Below are 22,212 nucleotides of genomic sequence, written 5' to 3'. Positions count from 1 at the left end.
TGAAGAGTGATAGGCTCAAAAATCAACTAACTAGAATATCATTCCAAATCAATGTTTCTAGTATCAAATATTTAATTTGGATGACAAAGAGAAGTTCTATCAATATTCTTTAGAACTCTGAAGATAATTCTTGATAAATGAACATTTAAACTCAAACAGTCTGCTGAAACTCTGTTGTTCTATCCAATATTCTTTATTCAATGGGGACCATCCCATGGTGTTGATTGAAAATTTGTTTACCAAACTATGCTATAATGAATAAACAACAGTAGGGAAATTAATATTTAGAAACATGACTCATAGTGGGTTGAATAGAGCAGCGGATTCGAGGCTATAAATTATAACAATACAACTTTTATGAGCTTGGACTTGTGCAGCAGACCTCCATTGCTCCAATTTAATTAACAAGCATTCAATGTCGTGGACCTTAATTTAAATTTACAGAAGTGATGAGGGGTTCAGTGATGGATATATTAGATAAGATTGTTATAAAAGAATGACTGTGTTCAATGGGGATGGGCGCATGGCAGCCTCAGAATCTAAGTTCAGACAAATCATCGTCAAGCTTAAACAAAATAAAAGAAATGAAGTTATAAGGAATTGCCGCTCAGGTTAACCCAGTTTAATTAGAACCATCACCCTAGACTAGATATAAGGAGAAGACAAGTGGGCATTAGATATTTGATAAAAGAACAAACCGAAGACAGTCGGGTCAATTTGCATTAGAGTATACTGCAAATCTGTGGTGTTTAATAAATGAAGCTCTATTACAAGTACCAAGTTAAGGGAGGCATTCATTGATCCAGTCTCTTCTAGTAGTCTCGTTTTTTTCTCTCTTGTAGCAGTTTTGTTCTTTTCTGTTTTCTTTTTCTTCAAACAGTCATCCAACACAGAGAGATCTCCATGAGCCCATGACTCAACTTGCCATGAATCATCATCCCACCTAACCAAATAGTGGAGAGTACTGCCCAGATAATTAAGCAATGTGTCCGCTCTCCTACGTGTAATGCATGCATGCTGACATGAATGTGTAGGATCCCCATGAAGTGCACCGTCAGATAAAAGCAGCCTCACGTGGCAAGAGTATGGGTACAGTAAAGCCAACTCATGCTTGTCAGGTGTGGGCCCTTGAATTGTTGGAGAATAATGGGGTCATTGTAACTTTGGAGGAGAAGCTTTGAGACGCGTCTGAATACACTATCTTTAGAATGTTATTTGCCCCCACTCAGTTTTACTGAGTTCGTTGTTGGGTTACAGGCAAATTCGTTCCCACGATACAACAGAGCCTTGGGCGAGAATTTGCAACCAGCAAAGTTGAAGAGTCTCCAAAGAAACCTTCTGTGAGACTGTAGCAGACTGGACTGAGAGAGAGAGTGAATTTCGAAATTGTGTGTTTTGGAGTCTGATTCATGCTCCTTAAATAATTTGTGAAGAGGTATGAAGAAAAGATAGGTGTTGGTTTAGAGAAGGCACCTTGAACAATCACAATTTCAAACATTGTGACTGTTTAAAAAGTAGTTAACAGTTGGTGACTGATAACTTTGAATTGTGCCTTTTGATCACACCCGATTGAATCGTGACCGTTGATCTCATCAACGGTGATCAACGCACCAAAACCAGAGCCGTCCATCGCGAGCCACGCGGGTGCGCGCGAAGTGCGAGCAAAGTGCGCCTCTAAAGCGCCTCATTGCGTCGCACACACGTGCGCGCACGTTGTGCGGTGTCGAATCCCCATACTCTCCTCTACTAATTCTAAGGAGTGTAAATTAGCTCCTATTGAAAAACTGAAAACAAAACTTATAATTTTCCTATGTGAGACAAATACAAAACTGGGTTTTTGTAAGAGAAAAATTAAATTTTCAACCAAGTGTGCTGGTGCAATTTCTCATGTAATTGACTAATTAAACCCATTGGATTTAATCTCTTATGAGATTAAAATCCAACAATCCTCCACATTGATTGATCAATTACATAGTTCTCTCTCAATCCAAACTACTATGACACAGTTATGCATACAAAAGGTGTTTATCAACTTAAACCTCTTGTTAGTATAGTTATTTCAGAGCCTTGTCAAAGTTATTAGTGGTAAGACCTTAAACCAATTACTTTCAAGACTGACCGGAGACACCTATACACACAAAAATGTTCAGTCTTTGCAAGAGTTTAAAGTTTTGCTCAGCACTGTTATGGCCATGTGCTTCTTTCCTGGTTTCATGAATAATCCCGAGAGCAAATCCAAACCCTCATGAGAAGCGGCACCATTTCTATGTTCACATAGGTGAAGTTCCACTATGTGCTTCTTTATTTGACACATTTCAGAATTTCATTAAGAGTTTATCTCAATCTCTCATTATAACGGACATCACTGTTTATGTTGTGATGGGAAATTTCTCAATGTCAGTACTAACAGTCACATTGTTGTAACTTGTTGTTACCCACTAAACCCAATACTAATGATTTTTCAGTTCAGGTTGGATTACCATTATAAGTGATTAAGTAAAGGGTTTTAATCCCATCTCTTTGGTTGTCATTCTTACCAATTCTCTGGCTAAACCCTGGATAAGAGGATCAACCAAGTTTTTACTTGACCTCACATAGGTTATAGTGATGATTCCATCTTGAATCAGTTGCCTAAAAAATTCATGTCTCAGACTTATATGTCTGGACTTACCATTGTAGGTACCATTGTAGGCCCTTGACAGACTTGTCTCACTATCACAATAAATGGAAATTGGAGGCATAGGACTAGGCCAAAGTTTTATATCCAATAATAAATTCCTAATCCATTCAGCCTCTTTTCCAGCAGCCGCTAAGGGTATGCTTTCAGATTCCATGGTCGAGTGAGATATACAAGTTTATCTCTTGGATGCCCAAGAGATCGCACCCCCACCAAGGACAAAAATCCATCCAAATATGGACTTGTTATCTCCATTACCGATAATCCAACTTGCATCAGTGTACCCTTCTAGTACAACTGGATAATCACAATAAAACAAGCCAAGTTCGAAGGTTCTCTTGAGATACCCAAGAACTCTCCTAATTGCCTTCTAATGCTCTGCACTGGGATTACTTGTAAACCGACTGAGTTTATTTACGGCAAATGCAATATCAGGTTTGGTACAAAGCATAGCATACATCAAGCTCCCTACTGCACTAGCATACTCAAATTGTGCAATTGCTTTACTAGTATTTTCTACTAGCTTTATACTAGAATCATATGGCGTGCTATATTCTATAAACCCTAAATGCTTAAATTTCTCAAGTACTTTTATGCTTTTTAACTTTTATTTCCAAGATGGTATCTACTTCTCCTAAATCTTTCATCTTGAAGACAGAGGATAAGTAGTTTTTAGTTTCATTTATGCCAACCATATTTGTACCCACAATAAGCATATCATCAACATAAAGACACACAATTACTTCATAATTTTCAGTGAATTTTGAATAGATGCATCTATCAGCACTATTATGTTTAAAACCAAAAGCTATGATGCAAGATTCAAATTTCTCATGCTACTGTTTAGGTGCTTGTTTTAATCCATATAGTGATTTAACCAGTTTACAGACTTTATTCTCATTTCCAGGAAGAACAAATCCTTTTGGTTGTTCCATATAAACCTCTTCATTTAGATCACCATTTAAGAAAGCGGTTTTAACATCCATTTGGTGAACAGATAAGTGATAAATGGATGCTAATGCTATGAGTGTTTTAATGGAAGTTGTTCTAGTCATTGGGGCATAGGTGTCAAAGTAATCAATCCCTTCATTTTGATTAAATCCTTTGGCTACCAATATAGCCTTAAAAGTTTGTACAGTTCCATCAGTGTTGTATTTTCCTCTAAACACCCATTTACATTTTATTGGTTTTGATCTTAGAGGCAGGTCTACTAGTACCCATGTGTCATTTTACATTATTGAATCAATTTCATCATTTATGGCTTCCTTCCAAAAGAAAGCATCTCTAGAGGTCATGACTTCACTGTAGGTTTTTGGATCATTTTCAATGTTTAGGACAATAGGTATCTTATTTAAAATCTTCTCTCTATCAGCCTTAACCAAAAATACAATTGACTGAGTAGAGATAAAATCTGAACCTAAGTGTTTCTCTGTTCTTTGTCTTTGACTTCTTCTAAGTCCTATTGTAGGTGTTACAGTTGTGTCATTTCTTCTTTCAATCTCATTATTATCAACAGGTATTGAGATCCGAATTTCTCTGTCATTTTCTGTGGATTCATTTTCTGTAGGTTCAGAACACAGTTTATTTTCAAAGAATTCAACATCTCTAGTTTCAATTATTATGTTGGACTCTAAGTCTAAAAGCCTATAGGCCTTGCTATGTTCTCCATATCCAACAAACACGCTTTTCTTAGTTCTCAGTCCTAATTTGGTTCTTTTAGGATCTAGAACTCTATAATATGCTAAGCACCCCCACACTTTTAGATATGCTAAATTAGGCTTTCTTTCTGTCCATAATTCATATGGGCATTTGTTATTAACTCTATAAACAATTCTGTTATGTAAATGGCAGGCTATTAGGAGTCCTTCCCCCCACAAGTTTAAGGGTGCATTAACTTTTAACAACATGTAGTTTATCATTTTTGTAAGTGTTCTATTTTTCCTTTCAGCCAGACCATTCTATTGAGTGGTATAGGGAGCAAAACACTGATGTATTATTCCAAATTCTTCATAGAAAGAATTAAACTCATTTTTAAAGTATTTAGCACCCCTATCACTTCTAAGGATTTTAATTTTCTTTTCTAGTTGATTTTCAACTTCAGCCTTATACAGTTTAAACATGTCAAAGGCTTCAACCTTAGTTCTCATAAGGTAGACATAGGTGTACCTAGAAAAGTCATCTATAAATGTTATGAAGTATCTCTTACCTCCTCTAGTTAATACACCATTGAGTTCACAGATGTCAGAATGGATTAGTTCTAGAAGTTGAGAATTTCTCTCAACACTAGGGAAATGTTTTTTAGCCATTTTAGATTTTACACATATTTCACATTTTTCAGTTGATTCATTACTGTAAGCAATTATACCAAGTTTGCTCATGTTCTTTATGGATTTAAAATTCAAGTGTGCTAATCTATCATGCCATAAAGAGAAAGAATCAACAATATAAGCAGAAACTTTTCATTCATTAATACTTAATTTGAACATACCATTATAACCATATCCCTTTCCAATAAACATCCCATTCTTGGATATGATTAGTTTGTCGGATTCAAAGACAATTTTGAATCATCTCTTACAGACAAGATTTACTGAGACTAAGTTCTTTCTTATGTCATGAACATGGAGAACATTCAGAAGAGTCAGTGTCTTTCCGGAGGTGAAGTTCAACTCTACGGTGCCTCTTCCAGCAACTTTGGCACATGTTTGGTTTCCCATCTGTAACTCCTCATAAAGAGAAAGAATCAACAATATAAGCAGAAACTTTTCATTCATTAATACTTAATTTGAACATACCATTATAACCATATCCCTTTCCAATAAACATCCCATTCTTGGATAGGATTAGTTTGTCGGATTCAAAGACAATTTTGAATCATCTCTTACAGACAAGATTTACTGAGACTAAGTTCTTTCTTATGTCATGAACATGGAGAACATTCAGAAGAGTCAGTGTCTTTCCGGAGGTGAAGTTCAACTCTACGGTGCCTCTTCCAGCAACTTTGGCACATGTTTGGTTTCCCATCTGTAACTCCTGGCCATCAATCACTTCTTCATATGTCTTGAACAATAACTTGTCCTTGCAAACATGGACTGTAGCGCCTGAATCAAACCACCATCTAGAGACAATTCTGTCATGTTGACTTCAGTAATCATGGCCACGAGATTGTCTTCTACCACATTTGTAGATTTAGTTCCGCCTTTCCGATGTCGGAAGACTTAGGCATAATGCCCCTTCTTTCCACAAACATAGCAGCATCCTTTCTTATTGTTGCTCTTCTTGAAGTTCCCATCCTTCTTCTTTACTTGTAATAAAGGGTTAGTCTTCTTCGATCCGTTTTCCACAAAATTGACCTTAGAGTTCAGCATACCGGCCAGGGTCTTATCCCTACTATCTCTAAACCGAGACTCTTATTCAATACGAATGTGTTGTTGAATTTGCTCCAAGGTAAGTTGTTCAGCCTTGTGCAGAAGCTTCTTCCTGTAATCCTTCCAAGAAGGTGGAAGTTTGGCAATGATTGCTCCCACTTGGAAAGATTCAGGAAGGATGATGTTAAGGGATCGAATTTTGTTGACTATCACCTGTAGTTCATGAACTTGCTCCAGTATTTGCCCATACTCAGTTTTACTGCGTTTGTTGTTGGGTTACAGGCAAATTCATTCCCATGATACAACAGAGCCTTGGGCGAGAATCTACAACCAGCAAAGTTGAAGAGTCTCCAGAGAAACCTTCTGTGAGATTGTAGTAGACCGGACTAAGAGAGAGAGTGAATTTCGAAATTGTGTGTTTTGGAGTCTGATTCATGCTCCTTAAATAATTTGTGAAGATGTATGAAGAAAAGGTAGGTGCTGGTTTAGAGAAGGCACCTTGAACAGTCACAATTTCAAACATAGTGACTGTTTAAAAAGTAGTTAACAGTTGGTGACTGTTAACTTTGAATTGTGCCTCTTGATCACACCCCGATTGAATCGTGATCATTGATCTCATCAACGGTGATCAACGCACCAAAACCAGAGCCGTCCATCGCGAGCCACGCGGGTGCGAGCAAAGTGCGCCTCTAAAGCGCTTCATTGCGCCGCACACACATGCACGCGCGTTGTGCGGTATCGAATCCCCATACTCTCCTCTACTAATTCTAAGGAGTGTAAATCAACTCCTATTGAGAAACTGAAAACAAAACTTATAATTTTCCAATGTGGGACAAGTACAAAACTGGGTTTTTGTAAGATAAAAACTGATTTTTCAATCAAATGTACAAGTGCAATTTCTCATGTAATTGACCATCAAACCCATTGGATTTAATCTCTTATGAGATTAAAATCCAACATGTATAGCACTAATTAGCTTCTTTCTGTGCCCCGTCACCCAACCCATTATTACAGTACACAGTCCAAGCTAGCTCCAAGCCTCCAACCAATTCATTTGATGCTGAGAACGTTGAACAAGTCTCCTAGTCCAATTTGGCTTTGTCTGCTTTGTGCCAAAGAAATTTATAGTTTGTCTAGGTTATAATTAATATTTGCTGCAATTGAACTCTGTAATAGATTAACTGATATTAAATTAGAAAGGTGCTCTTGGTTATTTAATGGATTTTAGTAGCTGAATCATTTAACTAGGTGGTTAATTATTATAAAATCTCGTATTTTGTATGTATTTATATTGTACATATTTGTATTTTGTAATCCTTTTAAACTGAGCCTATAAGGCTGTATTTGGTTGCAGTGCAATTTTATTTGTACTAGTATAAATGTGTATGCGAGTGTAAATGATAAAAATGCAAATTCTCGTTTAATTTTATTTTGGGTTTTACTTTATTCTTCTTTATGTTTTAGTTTATTTTATTTGTATTGCAATTGAACAAAATAAACTTAAATTTAAAGCAAAAATAATTCACAATTTACACTCAAATCATTTACATTATTATAATTTTGCATCAATATAAATTCATTTGCATTGCAATCAAACACAGCATAAGGTACATTATCCTATATATACACAGGCTGAAAGAGACCGTATATTTGTTTAAGGTCTAGTTGATTGGCAAAGTTTGTATTTTAATAGTTGAAACATAGAATGTAGCCCACATTCAAAGCTTGTTATAATTTTACAATTTTCGATCTTAATTACAATTTTGTTCCTATTGAAATTTAATGTCCACCAAACCAGACTTAAGTATAGATCAAGAAAAGTTTTCTTCTATTTATTTATTAATATATTTGACGGGCAATTTCTCACATAATTTATTTTAACTGGAAATTTCTCACAATTTATTTATTATTAATTATTCTCTTTTATTTAGGCTTAGCATTAATGGGGATAGATAATATTTTACTTTTTCAATTTTGAATGGAGAGTCTCCATAGATTCTCATAAGCCCAGAGTGCCTATAACCAAAACCATTTTGTCTACGTATGAAAAAAAAAATTAAGAGAAAACGAATAAATTGAAGAAATGGTTATTATAAACAACTTTAGAAGATCCATTTCCTTAAAGATTAATTATATTTTCTATTTTCTTAATGCTATACAAGTTACTTGATTTTCCATATCAAAATGTCGAGTGTTTTATAATTCCTTTTTCATCCATGCTTTACTTAGTTTCTTTTCTCTATATTTTATCCAATGTTTTTGAGCGACCGTCGATTTAGGTGGTTTCATTCTACCCTAAACCTATTCATTGACTAAAAACCGTTGAATTGATCAATAATCTATTGATTCAGGCAGTTGAATCGTCCATTTGAATCAATTGGTCAAACCATTTGACCCAAAAACCGATGGCCAAAAAGGTTTCAATTCCAAGTCAGTTTTTAAAACCTTGATTTTACCTCAGCCCGGATCAATTAGGCACACTGAACACTCAATAAGCACCAATGATTTCTTTTATTGGGGTCCTTAGGTAGTTAGAATCGGAGTCTTAGTCCAACCCAACTTCACTCCAACAACATACTTATGCATGAATCATATATGCAAACATACATAAATTTCCTATCTAAAGATTTAAATTATTGATACCATTTATGCAACTTTGAATACAATTGGCCAAATAGGCTCATCCAAGTCCAATTAAGCAACCTGATCCCAATTCAGACTTGGGCCAATCAGAGTATCAAGTTCCAGTTTGTGCAAGGCCCAAATTAGACAAATTAGGCTTGAACTTGGACTCAGACCTTAAGCCCATTATTAGACTGGGTGAGTTGGCCTTAAACTCCACCCAGCCTTTCCAACTTTCATGGTTGCACCCCCTTAGATTCGTCAAGAATGAAGACCCAATGACAGGCGATTTCATTGCTTAGGATGTGTTTGGTTGCAATGTAAATTTATTTGCATTAGTAGCCTAATACAAATGCATGAGAGTGCAAATGTAAAAAAATGCGAATTCTAGTTTAATTTTGTTTTGGAATTTACTTTATTCTGCTTCTTATCTTAATTTACTTAATTTATAATACAATCAAACAAAACAATCTAAAATTTATTATAAAAATAGGTCAGAATTTACACTTAAATTATTCATATTGCCATGATTTTGCATCAGTGCAAATTTATTTGCATTGCAATCAAACACAGCCATAGCTATTAACTATTGTCTTGTCTACTCCCGTGTCATTCTCTCCAAATGTTTTATTTAAATAAAACATGATTAACCTTTCACATTCAATATTCCTAAAATATAAATTTGCTAGCAGACAATGGAATTTTAATTTTGTTAGTGTAAGAGTATTTGTGCAAATATGCTGTAACCATATATGATATACAGCATTTGGATATAACTTTATTACCTACACGAAACCCAAGGTAAATGTTCACTTTTTTATAGTATATAGATTGATATAGATAAATATGGGCCCTACCCAGACCTAATTTCGAGTTAGGCAGGCTGTCTTATGTATTACTATCATCGTGCTACTTTGGGTGGGTTGGTTCAGTACTAGGGACAAAGTTAAGACCCAAACCCTGATCCATCCGAAGATGGGCCTGAGCCCAAAACAACTTGGTCGTCACAACTCATGCGGGGCCTCAGACTCAGGTTTTATGAGTCTAACTATGGTACACTAATTTAGAATTAGTTGGTTTCAACTTTATTAATCAATTGAGGGTTGATTCGTTGGTGTGTTAACTGATTTGTTTTAGCGTTGACGCAAAAATTAAATCCGAGAAAAAGAAAAAGGGTCAAGGGGAACTTTTTAAGAATAAAGAGGCAAGGCACCAACTGCTAGTGCCAGTCATTGGGTTAAAAATAGAAATCTTGGCCCAACCCAATCATCGGCTTGTCCTAAGCAAAACAAGATACTTATTGGGGAGATCGACTTCTATCAGGGCAAATTTGTACCCACACCATTCTAACTCCTATTGGGGAGTAATTTTTAACTTCCCAATTGTCTAGGCATAAAATCGATAAGAATTTAACCCACATCACAAGCCAAGAAGACCAATCAACCAATCAATCGACATCATAAAAGTAGAAACCAATCAGGTGGATATCACAAATTTCCCCTTTGTCCAATATAATGTGAAAACAATTGCAAATAATTAACAACTTTCAAAGCAGCGGACCCCGGATACCTGGATGCCCCAAAACCAAACCCAACCCAGCCCATGCAAAAGCTCAGACTGGGCTGGGAGCCTGGGACAGTAATGAGATGAGGCTGCCCAAGTTCAGATACGAATAGCCCAAGATGCTGACCCAGATACCATCCCCTAATTGCAGCCAAACTGATAAACTGATTTAACCCAAATTCCGAAACAAATGGCATTTGTCTTAAGGTTATGTTTGGTTACAGTGCAATTTTATTTGCACTAGTACAAATGCATGAGAGTGCAAACGAAAAAAAATTCAAATTCTCATTTAATTTTGTTTTGGGTTTTACTTTATTCTGCTTCATGTCTTAATTTAATTCATTTATAATGCAACCAAACAAAATAAGGTTTGAAACAAAAATAAGTCTGAATTTACACTCAAATCGTTTACACTGCCACAGTTTTGCATTAGTGCAAATTTATTTGCATCGTAACCAAACACAGCCTAAGCTTTTACCTCTAGCTTGAAGGAAATACGCCATGAATGCAACCTATTTTTCAGTTGTATCTGGTCATGAAGTTAGCACAGACTTGAATCCTTTTATCAATGATCGCATCATAGAATAACAGAATATAAAGCAAATGTTGTGCAAACTCAGGCACCACCTGCTTTCTGCAGCATTATGCCACCATTATTCGATTCAAACAAGTTTCTATTTATTCATGCACGTAATACATCACTTTACTTCACAGTAGACGCATTCCAAAAGACAGAGAATCCACCAAAACTACAGACACATGAAAGTTGTTACTGAATCATCACTTCTTTCACATCTTTTCTTTGCCCAGTTCTGGGTATGGTGATGAATAGCAACCCATCCTTCATTTCAGCCTTAATCTCATCCACCTTGGCGTCATCCGGCAACTGCAGGCTCGTATTGTAGTACCCACAACTCGCAGACGACCAAGGATCGTCGTCCGAGACGTCCTCTTCCTGGTGTTCTCCTTTAATTGTCAGGAATCCATCTTCTATGGTGATCTTCACGTCCTCCTTAGACAGACCCGGCACTTCGTATCGCAATTTGTAGCTGCCGTCGTCCTCCCTCATTCGACCCATCAACCGAGATGGCGTCAAATTCTCCAACAACCTGTTCAGGTTCTCGGATGCTTGCAGTAATGCGTTTTCAAGCCCTGACGGGAAGAATTCTGGAGATTTCCAAAAGAAATAGAAAAAAAAAAATTATTCAGATTTCACGCCATGACGGTTATTAACTTGCCAAAAGAAAATTAAAAAAAAAAAGTGATTCAGAAATTACCATTGAGAGACAAGGGAAAGCCAGGGTTCCTCCAAAGGTTTCTTCTGCGTTGGTTCCTACGGAACAGCTTGGATTTCTTACCATCTCCTTCGGTGACGGCAACTTCCCCGTCGGAAACCTTTTCTGAAGCAGCAGTTGAGAACCTCCTCATGATTTCGGAATCCCATCGTTGTTTGGACAAGGTTGCTCTGTTGCCCAAGTGAGCAGATAAGGCAGAAGTCGAGAACTGCTGCAAATTCTTCAAAGCCAAACGAGCTACAGCCATGTTTCAACTTTGCTTGTTGTTTCTTATGAAAGCGTTGGGTGTTCCCGTGTATGTGCGTGGGTTGTGATTTGTGTGCAACAGAGTTTGAAAGAAATGAAAAGTGAGATTCGACTTCGATAGTCGACGGAAGACGCAGAGCACAGACTAATCACTAATGGATTTAATTTAAAGGAGATAAAGAGAAGTAGTGGGTGGGAGAAGTATCTAAGAGCTTCTGGGGCACTACTGGATCACTGGAGAAACCTGGAAAGGCCTATGCTTTCTTTTCTCCCAGGATTGACATCGATTTCAGGAGTATTCGAGAGGGTATTGCATCTGACGCCACATTAGATCTATGAACTTATGATCTATCTATTCCCCACTCTTCTTGTTTCTTCCAATATAAATTTTTATCACTTTAAAAAGTTTTAAACCGAGACCGGGACCCACAATCAAGGATCAATCTACATGGATTTGGATGTGGATTCATCCGTTTATATGTGTTAACGGATTCATGTGGGCTAGAGGTGGCAATTTTTAATCCAACCCGCTGAACCCACCCAACTCTAATCCACCCAATCCGCTTATTTATTTGGCGGGTTGTGTGATTAATCCATCATCCAATCCATCCATTTAAATGGGTTAGGTAAATAGGTGGGTTGGGTTGGGTTGTGGATTACCATTATGGATAAAAGTATTAATTCCTTAGTCTTTTTTTTTTATTTTTTTCATTTGAATTAAATAATTTATAATTAATGCATCAATATACTTCACTCAACATAAATCTAAATCAATTTGATCCGAGTCCAGACTAAAACAACACGGTCTAACCCGATCCAGTATATACTGGATCAACACACTCAGACCCCTGGGGATGGCTCGGTGTCGCTTGCTCTGTCTGATTTGGGTTGTCTGGTCCAACCAATATTCACACAGTTCGATCCGACCGGCATGAGTCAACCCGAATCCAAACGGTTTGGACTGATGATTCGTCATCTACGCGTTTTGCCCGATCTAGGCCATCCGCCCAACCAATACCCATGCGAAGTGACCCGAATTAGTTACATTGACCCGGTTTGGGTCAGCCGTTCCGGCCCCGAGCCCGTGCACAAACCTGATATGGTTCGATCCAAGTCAATCCACCATTGACTGAACCGGTCTGGGTCTGGTCCGACTGGATAGATCCAGATCTAAACAGTTTAACTACCCTTGAACCTAAGTGGTTTAAGTTGGTCTGACTGGTTTGAACCTAAGTGGTTCGGTCAAACCCGAAATCCAAACATAGTCAAATGGCTTCGCCGCTTGTATAAAAATAGCATGCATGTAATGTAATTTGAACCTTCACCACTTAAATAAATAGTAACTACAATAACCACCAATCTACAACCAACTTATTTGTTAAGAGAGAGAGAAAGTATTTTTTAAGTTTATAAATATAAGATTAATGGATTTGGGCGGACTGAATTGGATTAAAGCGGATTTGGATTGAACTCAACCCATTTAATTTTATATAATTGGGTCATTAATGAGTTGGCAGGTTAGATGGATTGGATTGAAATTCAACCCAAACCAAATCCAACCCAACCCGCCCAATTGCCACCCTTATTGTTGGCATCGATCCAAATTCCCAAGCCCAATTTTAATGTTGGCCTCAGTCTTGGGAGTTTCATGACACGTGGCTATCTTTGGAAGCCCGCAAAGACTTCCAAAGACTTTTCCCGTATCATAGTCGAACCCATAAATTAACCTAGATCTGCCAAACGACATTCATGACACCAAAGACGCACTACAAACAAAATATATAGATCCAACCATCACAGAGAACACTTGGTTCAAATACATAAAGACTCAGTAAAACAAACGTGGACAGACCAGAAAATATGGCTAGTAAGGCTGCATTTGGTGGGGTTTCTTGCCTCAAAATGGGTTTTTCTAGAAGCTTTTTTTTTTCCGATAAATACTTTTAAAAAAGTGCTTTAGGTAAGGTGCTTTTTTGGGGTGTTACCTCTAATGAAAAATGCATTTATTTTGTTTGGTTTAAAATGGGTTTTGAGAATATAAAAACAATATTATCATCCATTGTGTATAAACATAAAAAAATTATGTGTACCACATTGCTTCATTCAAAACGGGCTAATGACAAAGGGGCTTCAATCATCACTGTATGAATAAAACAAGAAAATGTATGAATCATACATGTTTTGTTGCAAAAACCATTGTTGGAGGCATTTGATTCAAAATAAACCACAACAAAAGAAAAAAAATAAGGCTCAGTTTGGAAGGAGTACAAGTACAAATATGTACAATATAAAATACATAGTTTTGCACTCTATAAATTTGTATTTATACTCCTTCCAAACTGAGCTTAAAGGAGTGAGGTGGAGTAGTGGGAATCAATATTTGATCAATTTTTTTCGGAAGAAAACAAAAATTGTAGCTCACCGGTCACCACCATTGCAAGTGGTGAAAAGTGAAAATAGAAAGAAAAAGTAAGGATGAAGATGGGACAAGGGTTTTAGAGTCAAAAGGAGCAATCTAGGTATTAAGAAAAGTGTAAATTGAAAAAACAAGAATGGGAAATAAGAAGCACTTCTTGAAAACACGAGAAACTATAAGCCGCCTATCAAACTACTTTTTGTAATGAGCTTTTTCACCAAATGCTTTTGCGGCTGCTTTTGGCTTCCAAAACACAATATACACTAGAAGCGCTTATTTTAAGTCTTGCCAAACATCGCCCAAGACCCAAAGGCTCAGTTTGGAAGAATACTAGACCTGGCAATTGGGTTGGGTGGGTCGGGTTTGGGTTGGGTCAAGACACTCCGGGTTGATTTTGGATCAGGTTGAATTTTGGGTTGGGTTGTTAAATGCTAGACCCTAACCCTAAATTTTCGGGTTATGATTGATCCATGGGTCAATTTGGGTCATCCCAAAAAATAGCTGAAATTAAAAAAATACATGAAAAATGCCAAAATTAAAGAAATTAACCTTAAAGTCCAAATATAAAATTAAAAAAAAAACTTGAACATTTAATAATTCAAAGAGTAAATAATAAAGAGTAAAGACTAAATAGAAAAAATTAAAGAGTGGAAACTTCTAACAATGTATAAATAGTTCCAATTAGACTTGACAATCAAGTTGGCAGGTTGACCCATGACACAATCCAGTTTTTTCTAGGGCAGACTGGATCAACTTTTTGCCAAGTCTAAAGAGTACAAATACAAATATGTAGAGTGCAAAATCTTGTATTTTATATTATTTTGTATGTATTTATACTCTTTCCAAACTGAGCCAAACACAAAATTTTAGGCCTATCAACGGACCAAATCCAATCCAATCCAACAAAGATCGAGATGACCACCTCTCTCTCTGTGTATATATATATATATGAAGGTGAAGCCCAATTTATAAGCTTGATTGTTATCAAGCTGAGCTTAAATAGTATAAAGTTCGGCATGTGAAACTTGCAAGATTTATTAGGCTTATTTTTAATTTTTATATATAATAAGAAATATTTTTTACATGAAGCTTTAACTCAGTATGGAACTTGAACTGAGCTGAACTTGAATGTGAACTTTTTAAGTCAAGCCAAATTTAAGTTAATATTTCTAAATCAAATCGAGCTCAACCCAAACTTTTAACCTCATGCTTTTCTACAAGCTAAGCTCAAACTATCTAATATTCGACTTGACTCATACCTGCCCCTACCTATATGCTAATTACTTGTCATTGTAACATTTAGGCTATGTTTGGGAGTGCTTAAAAATAAGTGCTTATTTAGGCTATTAAGCACTTATTGATATGTGGGAATTAAACCCAAAATAAGTGATTATTTAAAAAATAAGGGCTTTCAAAATTTACAGCCTTTTTAAGTGCTTATACAATAAGAACTTCTTCAATTTTTGTCTTCCAAAATTATCCCTAGCTGAATTTTAAAATGTCACTTATAAAAATTATCCCTACTTGAATTTTATAATAGTACTTTTATGAAATCACTTTTATAAAAGTACTTCTATGAAAGCACTTCTACAAAAGTACTTTTATGAAAGCACATTATTTGAAGTGCTTTTTTAAAATCACTTTTACGAAAGCTTTTATTAAAGCACTTTTACAAAAGTAGTTATATTAAAACACTATAAAAGTACTTTTATAAAAGTGCTTTCATAAAAGTACTTTCACAAAAGTGCTTTTATAAGGATACTTTCTAAAAAGTGCTTTCATAAAGATACTTTTATAAAAGCACTTCTGTAAAAGTAATTTTTAAAAGTGCTTTCATAAAAAATATTTTTATAAAAATACTTCTACAAAAGTATTTTTATAAAAATAATTTAATAAAATTGCTTTCAAAGGGTATATGTTGAGAATTTGAAAGAAAATGAAGACAAAATAATCAGTTAATCACATCCTTATTTAAGTGCTTGTTAGAGAAAAAGACTTATCAAACACCTAATATAAAATAAGTGCTTATTTAAAAAAAAAAAAGCATTGAAAAAACTGGGTGCCAAATACATATACTTATTCAAATAAGCACTTGTTTTTAAACACTTATTTTTAAGTTAAACACTCCCAAACTGGCCGCCTCCTGTTTTTTCGTATAAAGTTGCATTAAGAAAAAATTGATGAAAATCTATACATTTATAATCAACACAAATTATATTCATGAAAACTTACTGTCACGTCTGTTTTGTACTTACATGTTGCCATTGATAGGGGATAGGAGTGACACCTACTGAATATCAGGATTAATAACTTATTTATGGTTATATAAAAGCTTATATTTATGATAACTATTATTGATATATTATTTTGACTTGTATTTGAGTTTTCCTAACGTACGGATACGGTGTGTCACTGCACGTCTCTTGCAATTGCGTTTACGACACTCTCACACAAGATCGCTTTAAAAATGGCGAGTCAAACGTAGAAACAACAACGAAGAAAAAGAAAAAGAACCAAAGCAAAGAAAACAATTGTTGGGGGACCAATACAAGCATCAGTTGGGATGTCCTACGAGACGACATGTAAAACAGGCTATGCAATTGCAACCAATCACGAGTGAACAAGTCAGTGTTCCATACACATGAAACCCACAAGCAGTGCTCGCAGCAGATCCGTTGTTTCACAGCAAACGCACCCTCATCCATTCCAACTCTCTTTTAAAAATATAATAAAGTTACGAGCAGCCAAAGAAACACCAGATCCGTTGTCTCACAGCAAACGCACCCTCATCCATTCCAACTCTCTTTTAAAAATATAATAAAGTTACGAGCAGCCAAAGAAACACCAAGTCCAGGCACAAGAACCAGAGTTACAGACGTTTAATCCCAACGACTGAATGCAGCAAAACACTGAAAAAGGCAAAACAGTGATGGGTTATATTTATACTCGCCCAAAGAAAAAAAAATGGATTGAATAAGCAGCAACTGAATGCGTGGAGAGAGATAGTTAAGGTCTAGAAAGAGTCCACTAAAACATTTCTCAGGCAGCACAACTGGAGAACTTAAAATGCAAATTCTATATATTAGATTGAATGCGGTGGACAACCAAATCTGGAAAGACCACAAAGAGAATGATTGAGTGGAGAATGGCGTTTGAATAATAACATAGTTGATGGATGATGGTGATCGATCCCCCTTCTATACCGAAGCATTTTAGTTTGGAAACTACGATAGTGACAGTGGTGTCCTCATGTCTAGAAAGCTCTTGCATGTCCTCCATGGCTCCTCTTCTTGTTCAATCATACATCCCTTCCTGCTCCCATACGTCTACAAGAAAATCTACCATTTCCTGGCAATAGGAGCCCAATCAATGTTGTAAGAGTTACATAATGTTATAAGATTAGATTAACTGCCATAAAGCGAATACAGACTTACAGAGAGTGATATAGGCTGGGGGAATGGCTTGTTTGTCCCGAGTAAACTGTCATAGGTCGCATTCCAACTGCAAAGCCACAAATTGTTGTACCATAAAAGAGATTGAAAGCATTGAACAAATGTGATAACAAGATTGTAAATAATCAACTGCTTTTATTGGTAATAATTAATTTTATTTGGCATTGACAAACACTAAGTTATGGTTTATTGATGTGGCAATTGTTTTGGAGTGTGTTTCCTAGGGTTCCTGATACCCACACATCCCATAGTACAACCTGTAGGCAATTAATGTTGACTTTTCTAGCTTATAACAGCTCTCCACTACCTCACATGGTGAAAACACCACAATGTAATCAGATAGGATCTACAAAAGACTTTTGGTCATTCATGAACATGATCCACCTATGGAACCAAATAGAGTAAATCAAAAGATCAGCCAGATTAGTTTTTTTTTTTTTTATTTAATTTTTGATAACTAAATAGTAAACTTCAAACTATACACATTTAGTTACCCCATACTTAGTATGGGGAAGCAAGTAGAAAGGTTCTGCCTATTGATCAAAAAAGAAAGGTTATGCCTTTCCTTATACAGAACAACACTGTCCCAACTAAAATGGTTTGTGCAAGAAGATTAAACTTAATGTAGATAAATATGAGAAAAGTGAGAGATTCACACCTCAATCTGGGTTCTCGAAACTGTTGTGTCTTGTTCTCAGACTTTCCAACCCATTGCTGCCTTGTTTGAGTCCACAGAAGAAAACCTGGAAAAGACGAATAAAATGGAAAATTGCATTAATTAAGAACAAAGAAAACAAGAAAATGGTGTTAGAGATTATTGATTGCCCTCACAACCAGTATAATACCATAGGTAAAGAAGAACCAGGAATGCCAAATGCATTATCTCCCTTAGAACAATGGGGAAAAAAGCCATGCTAGTTGGATTTCCAAAGCCATCCAGATTGTTAAATTAATGGAACAATTGGGCAGCCACATATCCATGTTGAGATCCATGGCCTATGAATATCATCAAATGGAAGATCAAAGATTGCATACAGCATTGAAGAATGAATCAGAAGAAACTTGCCATGATTTACGAACTCAGGAGGGTTGCTAGTGCTGCCAACTCCACAATGGGGATCAAGGGCTTGATTTGAAGTGCTGATTGATGAGATGCTTCTCTGAGATTGAACTGCACTGTTGTCCATCTCACATGTGCTGGTGCTCCAAAAATCCTCTGATATGCTGGGTTTATTCACAGTACGGCCTTGAATTCTCAGTCCCTTTGATGGCTCATCCACAGCGATGATCGGTGTGGGCTTAGTACAGCATCCAAGACAACCTCTGCTCTGTTACAAATCAGGTTTAACCACATAAATGATTAGCACCACCCATCAAACATCAATCCTTCTTATAAGTGAAAAAGGCTCTTAATAATGTTTATATACAGCATTGATGTGTTCTTTACCCAGTGCTAAGGTAACGCCTTCAGGAAGCACAATTAAGTTTTGCAATGTCAATGTTTATATACAGCAAAATTACAAGGGAAATGGACACATTTCTGAAGCGTTCTGATTGTTATTATCTTAGAAACAATTAATTCATCCCATACAAAAAGCATAGATTAGTACCTAATTCACAGAGAGAACAAATTAGCATATTTCAAACCCCGATAGTAGAGGTCTTAATTTGTCACAGTGGAAAGGGAAAAATATCAGGTGGAATGAGAGTGATAACCAAACTTTTAATAACGACCCATGATTGAAGCAAGTGCTAAACAGCAGGAGGGACTGCATTAACATCCAGCATCTGGGTTGATGGAACATATGACAATCAACAAGCATAACATTTCCAAGTGTATGCAAACAGAATCCCCCATTGCCTATCTGCATACATGCATTAGTCCTAATACATGAAACTTCCAAAGGGACCCCCAATCAAGTTGGTCAAACTGGTATCCAAGCACTTTATACTTGGCATGATTAGTCATAAATTGGCAGAAATGAAATTGATATGGATTTAATAATTCCACACAGTGGTGTCAGATGAATGTGCCAAAAGAAATCAATATAAATAGGACTTTCATTATCAACTCAAAATGAAAATCACCATCACAAGAAATTTTCATTTTGGAACTAATACATGTAAAATCTTCCTTGAATGGATAAATTGTTAACTCAAAATACTGCAAGAATCTTGATACCACAAAACACAAAGTGGCTTTGACACTTTGTTTTCCATTTAGTTATGCTATTTTGCATTTACTAGAAAGTGAGCAAACTACAGACATGATAAAAATACAATAAGTGCACATGCAGAGTAGCCAGAGAGATGATCAAGTCAATCATAACCATAAGTCCTTAATCTTGAATATTGTATGCACAAGATCTTTTTCCCATAATTGGTTCCAATTTTTATTGGTGCCAGAATTGGCTTTATCCTCGTTATCATGAACAATATTCTCCAAGGGTTGTCCCCATAATTGGGCTTCAGATACAGAGATCATCCGTTGTAAGACAATATACCTCACAATAACTTGTCACTACCTTGACATACATCCTTCCATCCTTCCCCTTCCCATGTTAGAGGTTTCAACTTGAAACCACAAACTCCTGATTCAGTGTTCTCCATACCCCATAGTCTTGCTGGTACATACCAAACCATCCCAATCAAGTTAAAAACCGTTGAACAACCCCAATGTTGTTTTGGATGTAACCAATTAAAAATCTACCTTAACTGGATTGGTCACTGGACATTATCCCCACCCCTACCACTTCTTCTTTCTAATCTGGATGGTTTTGTATATAGAAATAAGTGCTCGTTGATGAGAATTGCTACCATATAACAATTCCACATAAAAGACGAAATAATAGCATAAACTTGAAGAAAATTTTAATGGCAGCTATATAGATCATTTTCAAGGTCATTGTCAGAAAATGAAAGCGAAAAAAAAGCAAATAAAAGAGAAAATGAAACCACGAGATTCAGCTTTCTCTCTTACACTGAACAAAGCCCTCAATGTTTCCTTAAGCTTCTCCATCACAACCGCTTCAGAGCACGCAAGTAACAAGGAGCCCAAAAACCAAGAGTATAACCCTCCACAAGTACAAATCTTCGCCATGTGCATCAGAAAACAGTACTTCAATTCAAAAAAATCCAATCCATTTTGGACAGAAATGCAAGTTCCACTAAAGGAATAATTTTCCCAAACCTCAAGAAAGGAATGCAAATTAAAAAACAATAGAAAAGCCACAAAAGGTTAACGTTTTCTAAAAAATCGTTCAAGGTAGCTTAACAAACAAGCATAATGAGATTCTACTACACGATAAGCATAAGTCAGCTACAGTAACACAGAGCATCACTACAAACGAATAACAAAATTTGAAGCACAAAGGTTTAATATAAAACATAAAGCATGTTCTAAACCAACCATTGAGTCTACGAAAAATTCTCGATCTACGATGGAAATCGATTACTTACCCCATGCATGCGAGAATCTGGCTGATCCAAGATGTATTAGATCTACTTAGTAGCAGTTATACTAAATCCTGCGTCAAACCTCAGATCCTCTCGTCGAAACATCGAATCCAAGAAGGAAAGAAGTGAAGGCCCTGAGATGAGAAACAGAAACAGACTACTCTGAGTTTCATCCATCAATAAACAGAGCAAGCGCGCATAACAACCATTAAATGAAAATACAATTAGGAAAGCCCTAGTTTTCTACCAGGATTCCACGAATCCAAACAACAGACCTCTGTAACTCCATCTTCGTTTTCGTCCTCTCTCTCTCTCTCTCTCTCTCTCTCTCTCTCTCTTTCCTCTCTCTCTCTCTCTTTGTCTTTTTCTCTATCCCCCCTGATTTCGATAGCCCTCTGGTCTGGTTAATACAAACCAAAAGGCTCCTTCTTTCTTCCCCTGCTAATTATCGGAATAAAAAAAATGAAAATTAATATTAAAGATTAAAGAGATAAAAAGCTTAATAATGTAATAATAATAACGTCCACGTTGGGCCACTGTCCAGAGATTTGGACCGTCCAATTCCAGAAGGGGCACGGGCACCGTCTTTTCCTAGTGGGCCCAGCCCACATAACCAAGATTCCAATCTCAGTTGATTATTTAGGAATTAGGATGGGCTTTCTGGGCTGTTTCCAGGATAAGGAAAAAACCGGTTTCTGACAAACGTGGACTTATCCAATTTAGGGTCAAGAAGTCTCGGATTACGTTTACCCACTTGGGAATTGGGATAAAGTTGGTTGGGCACGTGTCAGTTGCTGAAAGGATGAGGGACCTCCATCGATCGGGTTCCACTCAAGAGTCAAGAGATTAGCAAGGCCGTGGGCCCGTGGCACATGATCACTATCTCTAGTTGAATAGTCCGTTCCTATCCACATCCAGTAGTGGGTAATGATCGGTTAGATTATCGGCAAAAGGTGGAATAGATTTCAAGTACAATGAGAACCATATAATTGGGATCTAAATCCTGTGAAGTGTTGAGCAAATGAACGGCCCAGATCACACAGTTGCGGTGGCTTGTAAGCTACCTGATGCTTTCTCACAAAAGAGAAGAGCAACAAAGGAAGGTAGGATTGGTAGA

At 36.5% G+C, this 22,212-nt stretch overlaps 2 protein-coding genes across 12 annotated transcripts; both read right to left on the bottom strand.

Moving 5' to 3' along the window:
• Positions 1-10,886: 10,886 nt before the first annotated feature.
• LOC148842943 (HSP20-like chaperones superfamily protein) lies at positions 10,887-12,141 on the bottom strand. The gene is made up of 2 exons (XM_088960138.1): positions 11,508-12,141; positions 10,887-11,397 (listed from the first exon to the last, which is right to left on the bottom strand). Exons 1-2 carry the CDS (start codon positions 11,770-11,772, stop codon positions 11,000-11,002), a joined length of 663 nt encoding a protein of 220 aa, XP_088816264.1. The 5' UTR covers positions 11,773-12,141; the 3' UTR covers positions 10,887-10,999.
• Positions 12,142-16,768: 4,627 nt separating this feature from the next.
• Positions 16,769-21,572, bottom strand: LOC148842942 (uncharacterized). 11 transcript variants are annotated; one of them, XR_016102844.1, is made up of 8 exons: positions 21,371-21,558; positions 21,099-21,229; positions 20,620-20,730; positions 18,706-18,967; positions 18,298-18,382; positions 17,622-17,688; positions 17,293-17,535; positions 16,769-17,096 (listed from the first exon to the last, which is right to left on the bottom strand). XR_016102844.1 is itself a non-coding variant. In XM_088956649.1 (7 exons), the coding sequence occupies exons 2-7, from the start codon at positions 21,105-21,107 to the stop codon at positions 17,482-17,484; spliced, it is 588 nt and encodes a 195-aa protein (XP_088812775.1). In that variant the 5' UTR covers positions 21,108-21,229; positions 21,371-21,558; the 3' UTR covers positions 17,127-17,481. The 11 variants fall into 11 exon arrangements, 4 of the variants coding, with proteins under 4 accessions (XP_088812775.1, XP_088812776.1, XP_088812777.1 ...); XR_016102845.1 differs by having other exon boundaries at positions 17,391-17,535; XR_016102846.1 differs by having other exon boundaries at positions 17,391-17,535; positions 21,343-21,520.
• Positions 21,573-22,212: the final 640 nt, after the last annotated feature.

Source organism: Nelumbo lutea, chromosome 8 (genome assembly GCF_056320005.1).
Source record: "Nelumbo lutea isolate HS-2025 chromosome 8, American lotus-T2T, whole genome shotgun sequence".
NCBI lineage: Eukaryota > Viridiplantae > Streptophyta > Magnoliopsida > Proteales > Nelumbonaceae > Nelumbo > Nelumbo lutea.
Note: the sequence above shows the minus strand (reverse complement) of the source record. Positions and strands in the feature narration are given on the sequence as shown.